Genomic DNA, 11,726 nt, shown 5'->3' with positions numbered 1-11,726 from the left:
CCTTGGGAAATTTACTTTTACCAATAAACCTCCTGAGTGAGAGTACAAGTACAATCCAGTAGCTTCTCTCGGTAGCTTTAACACCTATCAAGGATTTCTACTGATTGGAAACTGGTTATATGTAACAGAACATGCAAAAAATCCCTGTATTGCGACCGATGCCACATGGCTGGACGGAATACCAGAATAACTAATTGATTAATACGCAAATTAATATTTCAATGTAAAAAAAAACAAATAATATCAATTACATTTTATTTATTTCATTATGTTATGAAAGGCCATACAAATTTAACATACAACATTGAGTAACTGAAACTTAGAATGCTCCAAATTAATTTCTTTAACCTAAGTATTCGAAAAGCTTTGTTAATTTTAAAATGATGCAATGCTGCAATTATTAAGCGTTTCGTGAGATCAAACTAAAAAACTAAATAAAACCGATTTGGGGTAGAAATATTAAGAACTGCTTATGCATTAAAATTATTACAATTATGTTATACTCTATATTTTTCCTTACAATTTTATTATCACTAAACCTTAAATGTTTATATATCTATCAAAATATCTAATATTTGAAAGAAATAATAACATAACATAATAATAACATTTCCAAGATAAAACACACAGTTTGTTATGCCCAAAATATACACATTTTACACATTATTAAAACTTAATTACCTAGTTTACATACAGTTGATTGATTAACAGTTACTTTTATGTTTGATTACAGTACCTTATATCAGTTATGTTATGTACAAAAATATTATATTACATTAAAATCTGCTAATCAATGAATATATTACAACTCAATATGATTAAGCTATTTTAATTATATATTATAGAAGTGCAATAAAATTAAATAACCAACCTTTAGACGTTTGAAACTGTTTAGTTACTTAAACCGAATTACTTAAATTTTTGAAAAGTTCAGTTATTTAATTTATTTTATGACGTTCTAAATACTACTTAACAAAGAATATAATAAATTATTTCTTGGCTGTTAGAAAATCTGAAGCAGTCTTAACAATAGTTAGTTTGTACCAATGAATATCTGAAATTAAATATGGATGATTTTGCCCTGACCAATGATTTTATGAAATAAGTTGTGCTTGAAAAATAAAGATAAAATATTCTGTGAAAATATTCCACATCTCAGTTAATTAAAATATTAAAGCACAAATAATTAAAATCATATCTACACCTATATGCTACCTTATAATATATGTATGTACACAAAATATATTAGCTACAATACAATTTCGTTACAACAGTGTTTCATTCAGTAAAGTCAAACTCACTAACCATCGTAATTTCTTAATCTCAAAAATGTCCATCAAAATTTGTATTTCACAAAAATCCAGTAAAATTAAACTATATGATTCTATGAGAAAAGATGTCAAATAAAGCATCAATAACTCTAAATAAGGAACCATAAAACTCGTTATGTTTAAATAAGCTAACGTCTGTGGCCAATCCATTATCACTACTTTAATCACCTTTTATTTTTCTTGAATTATTTCAGAATTTTCTATAAAAAATATTATACACCATGATATAACTGTCATATTTGTAATATTTGTGTAAAACAACTTAACATATATTAATAAACTTAAAATTTAAAACTAATCATCTGGACAAGAATAATAATTTAAAAATAAAACACTAGAATCCTGACAGCAACTTACTACTACTTTCTTCTTTTTCTGTTATGTTCATTCCTTGGAGATTTCAGACTCAAACCAGCTGTCCACAATAATATTAACAAATGCAATTAATAATATCACATTATACCAAACAATTTTTTTTTGGTAATTTAACATTAGAAAACCTAACTTCAATATTTTAAAACTAATCTAACCTATTAAGACTTTCTTCTAAATGCCCGTTTTGCGTTAGTGACTGTTCGGGAATATTCTTTTTATTACATTTTACAATTCCGTCAAGTATTTGATCGAAACTCAAAAGGGCCTTATCATCAGATAAAATGATGTCTGCGTCGGGCGACGAAACATTCGATATACTTATATCTGAATCATCTAAAGCCACTGCATCACAAGTTCCTTTCTCAACGTCATACATGCAAACCATGTCTTCATCTAAATCTTCGCTATCTGGCTTGTTTTCCTTCAAGTCATCTTCAGGCGATTCTGCCTTTATCTCTTTGTGCTTCTTTCTGCTGATATATGTCTTTTGTACCTTAAGTCCCATTTGTTCTAGTCTGTAAGTGATAATTAAAATAACACTAAATATTTTTGAATGGCCTCAATTTGAATTTGGAGGAGATAATTGACATCTTAATGATATCAAAGAAATATGTTTATTATCTACTACATGACAAAAATATGATAAAAAGTAACTTTTACTTTTATTCCTTAAGTAATAGTGAAGTAAATACAAAAAACCTGAGCTACTTCATACTAAATTATTATTGCACCTTTTAATTGTTTATGCCACCTTAAATAAAACCGATCAATAGAAACAATTATATTAATATGTTTCTACAAGTGCACAAAAGCCTTGTTTTCGAAGAACTGAATGAAAATTTTTGATTTTTGAGTAAATATAGTCCAGGGGTCATCAATATGTTCTATATTACTATATACATGATATTTCACGGTGGATAATTTAATAGTCATTTATAAAAATGTTTTACAGAGCTCTAAAATAAAACTTACAAAGAAAATCTTCAACACTTTCATCCAGCAATATATATTTGTCACTTGATAACAACATTCTCATAATAATTTTACTTACCCTTTTATTACGGAAAGCATTCAACAGAAAAATATTAGTATATAACTTCATAATTCATTCATTCATGTAATATATAATAATTAATGACTCACCGAATAATTGCTGATTTTTCGAAATATTCCATATTCACAACGTGAGTTTGTAAACTATGATTTTCATCTTTTACCAACTGCGGTACCTTGTGCCTGGCGCTGCATAAATGAGACTGTCCTTGATCTTCTTCTGAAGTGTCAGTTTTGCAACTTACCAGTCTAAAATCGATTAAAATATATAGTAAAGTTTTAAAATAAAATATTTCTATGACATACTTTGGATCAGGAGTATCTCTTAATACTAAATAAAATACTGCCATATATTCTGCACATGGCTGTAATTGTTCCCAAGTGAGCCCAGATACCTCAAGAGCAGGTTTTTTACCATACATAAAATATATTGCAGCAGCAGCTATTGTACTATAGGAAAATTTTAGGAATCCTGAAACAAGATAAAACAATCCACTTAAAACACAAAAAAGCTGAAAACATTTGAAAAAAGCAAAAATTGTTAGCAATTCTGGCATTGGATTCCTTATTTATACTTTCCATCTTTGAAATGAATCGACAGATAGGTAGGAAAAAAATTAGTATATAATAGAAAAAAGGCGTTCCCTAAACTTCATTATAATCAAATTCAAAATTACATAATATGATAAAATGATGCTTCAGTTGAAAACGAAGGAGGATTTCGAGAAGTAATATTTCCCTTAGTTACATATAAGCGGTGTACATTAACAAAAATTAGTCCCTCATTATCTAGATTATAAAAAAATGGGAATTTATGAAGACCGTTAGTCAAGGAAAGGGAACCGCAGGAGTAATTTAAACAGGTTGACTTGAATATATTGGCAGCGACAAAATCAAAAAGGGGGTCTGACATTTATATATAGTGTAGTAAATAAAAACAATCAGCAGGAGTAGGCTGTATTATACCTAAGAATATGGTGAAAGAAAAAGATAGAAGACACAAAGAAGAATAAAAATGAGCTTAGCAAAGGAAGGGAGGAATAGAGGGAAATACTATAATAAAAACGATAAAAAATTGGAAAATAAAAACCTGGAGCATATGCGGATTGACGGGTTAGGACAGGAAAATGTAGGAGGAACTTGAACAAGTTAAGTTGGATGGGCTATTAAATGTTAACGTTTATCTATAGTGGAGTAGATAAAACGAATCGGCAGCATAAGTAAGAAACTAGGATAAGAAATAGAAATATAGGCAATATATTCAGAATGAATGTTATTAATACAGATTGAAAAGAAAAATGAAACAAAAAGGAGAATAATAGTATAAGCTCTATGTCAAAATGATTGTTAACAAAGAGAAGTTAGAGTAGAGAGGGAGGGTGGTGTACAGTACAATAATCGAAAAATACAGAGAAGAGAACATGGAAAAACACCTACGCCCCATAGTGGATTAAGAGTTTATTGCATCATCCTAATATTCATTATCCTAAAATATGTCATTGAGTACATTTACTTTACTTAATTGTAATTAGCAATTGTTTAACAGATGTTGTCAAGAAATATGAACAGATGTGTTAAATATATAAATGTTTAAAACTAAACAAGTAGTTTAATTTAAATTTTTAATATAATTATAACTTACCTGGATCAAGACTAAACATATCAATCATCTGAGAAGCTCTGGTAAATTGATATCCAGAATATTGCGGAAACAAAAAATTGCGCGTTGTGTCCTGATGTAACTTTTGACGAATTACATTTGGAGCCTAAAATGATAACGTCAGCAAAACTCGGAAATATAATTTTTATACAATTATACCTGAAAATGTATTTGCATGTACAAGTTTAACCAATCAGTAGGTGTCATTACATTAAGATCCCATCCTAAACTATTTAGTATCAACAATTCACAGTTCAAAATATCTTCTGGACTGCAAGCCCCATCACATACATATGAAAACTCAGTCAACTTAGGAGGATATACCTCCTCCAGCTTAGAGGCTAAAAATAAACAAGTAACGCCCACCTAACAAAATATCTTCATTAATATATATGATTGTGGCTATTTGAATATGATTATATTACCAGCTGCAATTGGTTTTTAGGAACATCAGGTTTCAGAGACAAAAATCTGTCAAAGTAATCCACCGTCAGGTAGTAAGTAACCCGTCTAAGATGGTATACTTCACAAACTTCCATAACCCAATCTAACAAGATTGCTCTCATTCTTGGCATGAAGTTCGAGAAATCTTCAAACAGATCAGAATTTCGCAAATTTAACGCTGCTTCTTCTTTATATACCTAAAATTGTTAAACACGGTTCTGTGTAGTTGAAAATGCTAAAAATGTTGATAATCATAAACTAAATGAGTAAATTATTACCATGAACATCCAAACTTCCTTACTGTCAGCCCAATTCATTAGGGGCAAGGGAACTTTGCGAGTTTTACGAGGAGACCCAAAATCTTGCTTGCAACTATTCTTTCTTTTGCTAGTTCGACTTCTTGTACTTTTCCCTTCTTTCCTTGAATGGGGAGTTTTATGTTCCTTTTCGTTAGTGCATGGTATTGATTCAGCATCAGTAACACTTGTTTGCGATTTATCAGTTCCTAAATTTAATATATTTTTAACTAATTAAGTGAAATGGAAGTAAAATATAGCATATTCGACAAAAACATGTGTAACATCCGCAATTAAACACTGATATACAAATATTTTTGTTTTAAAGAAAATAAAACAATAACTAGTCTTGCAACATTTGTAACATCTTGAAAAGCATTAATTTGCAATAGAAAATATACTATTTATATTTCGTTATAATTGTAGTATATGTATTTATAAATTCTATTAGAAATAACAGCAGTTAAATATTTGACCCAAATAAAGGAGCTTTCCCTACAACATAATTTGGAACAAAATATTTTTCTACAGGTTTTGAAATTTAAAAAAAATGCAGATATAGTAAGCTTTCAAACATTGCTTCTGAACATAAAAATAGAATTGGATTGGCAAGCTCAAGTTTTATAAGCCCACAGTTTTATAACTATCATGCCAAAATTAACCATTTTTAAAAATATATGCACAAGTCAATACAAATAAGAATAAGTGTATTTAAATATATCTGCTATATTATAAGAACAAATTAATAGGAAGGAAAAATATCCAAATTTTAAAATAAAATGAAAATTTGTTAGGATATAGCAGTTTCAGAATTTATATTAAATAAAGGGTATATTATATACTTTATATAGTAATCCCTAATATTACCTAAAAAATGTGCTACTAAGAACAAAAACAAATACTGCTAGAGAATTAGAAATATATTGCTCATGAACAAACCTTTACTAGATTCGGTATCTATATCCTTCTTTTTGTCAACACTTTCTTTCAAATTGTTGCTTCTTGCTAAAGCACTAACCATATCCTGACCATATTTAAAACCCCATACGGTTTGATTCTGATGCATTTTTAATAAATCTTTAAAGGATAGGTCACGACTATCAGCATAATTCTCTTCCTCCAAGGTGTTGAGCACTTCTTTACTATCAGAGTTACTTACATTACTAGAGCAATTTGCAGTCTGTAATGATTCAGTGGTTGTCAGACTTATTGCCTCAGTGTCACTCATTGTTAATATTTATATGCCAATACAATTCTGAAAAAAACCAAAATTGGAAACTATGCAAATAAAACATTAAATAAAACTAAATTTATTTTATTTAAAAATTTTAAAATGCATGATATATACATTTATATAAAAGCAATTATTTAAATAAACATTCAATTAGTGCAACAACACATTACAAAATAAACAACCCCTTTTATGTTTAAATCACCTTCAGAAAACTAGACCATATTTATCACAACAATTTCAATAAAAACAATTTCAAAAATTTGTTTGCTTACATAAGAATAATGAAATGACCTCATTTTGATTTTTAAAATTTAAAAGGCTAGACAGCTTAGCCAGAAACTCTATTAAAAACCAAATCTGATGCGTATTTGTTTTTTTAGAGTATTTAAACTTTCACAATAAATAGGAATAACAGTAACAAGTTAAAGGTCATTGCACGGCATACAGCCATTTAAATATGGACATTTAAATTTTAAAGTGCAATTTTCCAAAATTTTATGAAACTCATGATATGTTAAATAAACTATTCCTTATCAAAGAGCTATATAAGACTTAAAAAAACTACGAGTAAAAATTACAAAAATGGATTTACTTAAGCATATTTTTTCATTCAACTTTAACAGTGAATATACCTAATTTTAAAGGCACATAAAAGCAGATTGATGTGTAATATTAACGAAAATAGATTTAAAAAGCGATCGATGAAGATGTTGGCTTAAAAGCTAACATGGAATGCCCGATAATGACCAAAATGTGACTACACCACACCTCATTGTGCACATAACCCTCAATTTTCTACCGCATATATTATACAAAATATAGGTCCTATGAATGCAGAACATGTTTAAAAATGAATGAAGATGCCTAAATAATCCGATGGATAAATGTGTGAAATACTTACAATCAAGCTGATGATCAGAGACTCCCAATTAGATGTGACCACACGGCTTCAGTTATACCAATATCTCTATGTATTATATCTCAAGATATATATGCTAGAACACTAGACTTTTCTTATAAAATTAATTCTGAATATATTTATCACTATTATATGAACCAAGCAGAAAATTTTGCTACGTGGAGTATCTACATAACCAACTAAAAATACCCCGACACCCTATTATATCCCGCCAAGTGAGAACTTTAGGCGGGCAAAGCTCTTTATGTCTGTGCAGAGCCAACTTCACTCCCAATTTTTAAACCAGGATTTTCTTTAAAACTTTAATGAATTTTTATTTTTTATGCCTCTTTATGCCAAAATTTGTATATAAGCTGTACAATTATCAATAATAAGCAATTTATTTAATAATTAAAGGCATATTATAAAGCGGGAAACTCGCAAGCACGTTGGGTTGCCTAAGTCGATTGGAGCGAAAATGGATAATCACAACAAACATTTATGATTAAATAATACCTCATGGAACCAAAACATTTCAAATGTAATATACTATTATTTTCAACTAACTTCCTAGGGACAAGTTTACACTTACAAACATTAATGTTTCATTTATATTTTCATCACAAACGCGATAATTTCAACAGTACATTTTAACCACTATCACCTGTTACTACAGCTGACATTCAAAATAAAACTGAAGTTAGCCAAATCTTAAATCACCTGACACTTAAATTGTAAAGCGGGAATCTCCTACGTCATTATTTGTTGACAAGAGACATTTAACTGCATTCCAATATTATTTATGCTACGTGGGCACATACGTATGTAGTTATAAATTTTTTTTAGTGTTTTAGTTTTTTGATAAATAGTATATTATATGGTTGATAGCGTCATAAAATGCAATTATTATTCTATATAAAGTAAAATAGCTCATTATCTTCTAAGCCAGTACCCACAAAACAAGCAAAATATTGCTCACATTAATTCTTTAACTGCCTCCCCCCATACAGGTCCTCTTTATAGATCCTTAATAATCAAACATTTTAAAATTTGACTAGTAATGGATTTTGTAAGTTACTTGATAAAAATTAAAACAAATTATTATTATATAACTTTTAGTATATTGGTACTTAAATTATTCAATGCAATTCAGAATAAAATTCATATATTCCTACGGACTGTTGTATTTTCTCATCATATTCTACCCATTCTTTTTCGCTTAAGTCAACATCCCTAAAGATTTTTCCGCTTTCTTCAATTTTAATAATCCAGCCATCTCCAGGTTGAAATTCGATTGGTTCAATTCCCCGACAATCAAAGGAAACAATAGCCTTCAATTTACCAGAATCATTATTACTGTAGGGTGCTGAAACATATGGTAAATTAAATATTAGAGCAATGCATACATATCTCAAACTGCTTCTATCATTTATATATATATATATACATATATATGAAGTTGTGATACCATTTGATCCAGGTATAATGTCAAGACTATTCTCACGACCACACATTTTACATTTTGCGATATAATTATTCTCTGATCTGCCGGTTTTACCGGGAAACCTTTCTGATTCTGTTACATCATGCCACTTGTCTGATATCTCCCCACAACCGGAACACTTTAATTTTAAAGAAAAGGAAAAATCAGGATGATTGGTTTTTAATTCTTCCACATTTTCCAATTGGGCTTTAATTTTTAATTGCATAGTTTTCCCCATTTGATCGAATATTGGTAATATTTATTTACTATGTTACTGTTACACAAGGAGTATTTCAGGTTAGAAGTTTGTTCTTCTTCAAATTGAGAAGTTGTATGTTAAGTTGCATAATTTAAAAACATCCCCTATTATTAAATATGATTTATATTTGTATATTTACATTAATATTATAATAATTTTTCTCATATGTTATAATCGAGTATCAACAATATCAAAAAAGCGAAGCTGGTAATCTAATGTAGAAATATGCTTTTGTATGTTATTGAATGGAATTACTTTATAATAATGTTAATTTTTAATACAATCTGAAATTATGTACCTATTATCTCTAATTTGCTATTTTATTTAAATTTCATGTCTTTGTTCTAAAGAGAAATCATATTTGGTAAATAAAGAGATTGATAAGGAAACTTTACTCGACAGTGCACATCGCGGGTTAAAGTGTTTTCCGGGAATCAAGATATAAAATATGAAGATAATATGCAGTCGTTTCGGCGCAAATTCGCAAAAGTGACAATACGGAGACTGTATTATGATCCATTGCCTCTGCGTTGTCGGCATAACCTCATAAATCTTGTCAGACATTCGAAACTGTCTGGGTTCGCTGAAATAAAAGCTTTATTACTTTACTGGCTCGGTTTTGCATATGAAAGATAGGTCGGTTCGTTGCCAAAAACGGATTCTTTACGGAGACTTTGAGTGCATATTGGTGGCGGTTATTTAAAATTGGCAAAATAATTTTGTTTCTTCTATAAGATCATCTTGATAATTTGAAAAAGATCTATATTAGGATTATGATTTAATTATAAAACTACAATCTTAGACTTTATAATGGTTCTACACTTCAATAGTTTTGATATTTGTTAACCAAATATAAAGTTTTATATTCCATTGCTGGATATTTATTTATTTTAATATAATGAGGCAATATTTGGAAAACCTTTGGATGGTTTCTAGAAAAAAATTACTATTGAATCAATTAACACTGTAAGAGCCATTACATGTTGGTTCGTCATCGCGGTTGCTTCAGAATTTCTTTTCTGTTGGCTATTTTAATATTTTAACCGTGTGATACAAATCTAAATTATCTTTGGATAACAAGATATTCCTGTACAAATCAAAACATCAGACTTATTTGGTCCCACATAATCCTATTACGGTATATTTCTAACAAATCTTATATCATTCGATTAAATAATTTAATGGTTTTACAAGTGTTGTGTTCTATAGTTGATGCCAATGTAGTAGAAGCCACAACGAGTTTACTTCGAAAAAGTGCAAATCGAAGAAGTTCGTAGACTAAAACGTTTATTACCATCCGATCTGGATATAATGTTAAACCGCTAAGGGTAATAAAAAACGTTCTACATTTGGTGTAATTATCAAGAATTGATATACTAAATACAAATTAAACCTTTATTGCTGATGTTTATTAAGTCTTCAAATAATTTACACATTTTAGAGAAAAGTGCGAATAACGAGAACAAATTAGGCCTCTTATTATAGTAATACTCAGTCAAGCGTTATAAAGGGTATAAAAGACATATTTGTTTATTGGACGAAACATGAATTATCTGATATTTGCGTCTAAATAGAGGAAAGTGTGCGAAAATACGCAAATGAACATATAACAAAAACCGATGTGATATTTTTAAACCTCTGTGAAATGGGGAAGCTGAAAGAAGTGAATGCAAAAAGTATAACTGAATTTAACTGTTATCAATATATTTTTATCCGAAAACAAAAATACTAAAAATATATTCTTGACATTTCCGGAAATTGGTTTGGTATAGTACCTCCACCATTATGTCACTATTAATTTGGTATATTATAGGTAAAAAAATATTCTGCCAATTCATAAATAAATTTAAGTTAAAATTTCATGCTAAATAAGCACTTTTTCTTTATTTAATATTTTATTACATAACGCAATTACTTTTAACATGCTACTTTAAGTAAGATATATCAACGAATTATTAGAATGTCTGTAATATTATACTCTACTTCGTGTATATATTGTACATTTATTAACATAGACATAACAAATCAATAGATAAAAAGTCAATATAAATTGGCAAGGAGAGATGAACTGTATAATGCACGACGATTGATTGAATATTGGCAAAAAAGTTTGAGTATTTAAACCGATTTCTACATATTTGAGTATGCTGAAAAAGAATATTAAACAGAATGGTTCCAGAACATTAAAATAGATGGATACATTTAAGATTCAATACGATTCAGCACAATGGTGTATTTTCATAGATTCATCAAAAATAATTCTTCAGTTCAGTTCTTCTTCACACTGGCGGTTTTTATGTTTTCATTCCTGTAGGTCATTCTGTACACCTTAATGAAACCTGTAAGATCATCCAATTAATTTGCATGATCGTTTAAGATGTTTAGTCCTACAACATTACACCATTCAATTTGTTCCATGTATACACTCAATAATAGCAAACCAAAAACTTTGATTCTATGTAGAATCATATCAAAATCATCGAATTTAACAGTTACATAGCTGATACTGTAAGAGCTAATGCAAAATTTACCTTACAAATATCAGTCAAAAAGGTTACACTCTGAATGGTTCCCTGTTTCTGGACCACGTTATTCGGAATCAACACCTATATATAGGCTTATTTTATAGTTTTGTTTTGATGCTTTGAGTATCGCTGCCACGAAGGCGTTACTCAAAGCAATAAATCGTTGAC

General features: G+C 29.0%; 2 protein-coding genes across 2 annotated transcripts; both read right to left on the bottom strand.

Annotated features, from left to right (window-relative positions):
• Nucleotides 1-241: 241 nt before the first annotated feature.
• CycE (Cyclin E) lies at nucleotides 242-7,544 on the bottom strand. The gene is made up of 9 exons (XM_076405459.1): nucleotides 7,295-7,544; nucleotides 6,099-6,414; nucleotides 5,142-5,368; nucleotides 4,845-5,060; nucleotides 4,579-4,785; nucleotides 4,402-4,525; nucleotides 3,066-3,231; nucleotides 2,850-3,008; nucleotides 242-2,221 (listed from the first exon to the last, which is right to left on the bottom strand). The coding sequence occupies exons 2-9, from the start codon at nucleotides 6,385-6,387 to the stop codon at nucleotides 1,852-1,854; spliced, it is 1,758 nt and encodes a 585-aa protein (XP_076261574.1). The 5' UTR covers nucleotides 6,388-6,414; nucleotides 7,295-7,544; the 3' UTR covers nucleotides 242-1,851.
• An 851-nt stretch (nucleotides 7,545-8,395) lies between these two features.
• LOC143197259 (UPF0587 protein GA18326) lies at nucleotides 8,396-9,084 on the bottom strand. Its single transcript, XM_076405555.1, has 2 exons — nucleotides 8,760-9,084; nucleotides 8,396-8,657 (listed from the first exon to the last, which is right to left on the bottom strand). Exons 1-2 carry the CDS (start codon nucleotides 9,010-9,012, stop codon nucleotides 8,431-8,433), a joined length of 480 nt encoding a protein of 159 aa, XP_076261670.1. The 5' UTR covers nucleotides 9,013-9,084; the 3' UTR covers nucleotides 8,396-8,430.
• Between the last annotated feature and the right edge of the window lie 2,642 nt (nucleotides 9,085-11,726).

This window comes from Rhynchophorus ferrugineus, unplaced genomic scaffold (genome assembly GCF_030347505.1).
Source record: "Rhynchophorus ferrugineus isolate W39M unplaced genomic scaffold, kcgeb_rfMv2 rfM1, whole genome shotgun sequence".
NCBI lineage: Eukaryota > Metazoa > Arthropoda > Insecta > Coleoptera > Curculionidae > Rhynchophorus > Rhynchophorus ferrugineus.
This window is presented reverse-complemented; position numbering and strand designations above follow the sequence as displayed.

Bases quoted from the DNA above. Each gene is read 5' to 3' on its own strand.
- CycE (XM_076405459.1), bottom strand. From the start codon at position 6,387: ATGAGTGACACTGAGGCAATAAGTCTGACAACCACTGAATCATTACAG. The intron at 4,526-4,578 runs GTATAATTGTAT...TTATCATTTTAG, and splicing joins ACATGCAAATACATTTTCAG to GCTCCAAATGTAATTCGTCA. The intron at 3,009-3,065 runs GTATGTCATAGA...AATCGATTTTAG, and splicing joins AGAGATACTCCTGATCCAAA to ACTGGTAAGTTGCAAAACTG.
- LOC143197259 (XM_076405555.1), bottom strand. From the start codon at position 9,012: ATGGGGAAAACTATGCAATTAAAAATTAAAGCCCAATTGGAAAATGTG. The intron at 8,658-8,759 runs GTATCACAACTT...CATATGTTTCAG, and splicing joins CATTATACCTGGATCAAATG to CACCCTACAGTAATAATGAT.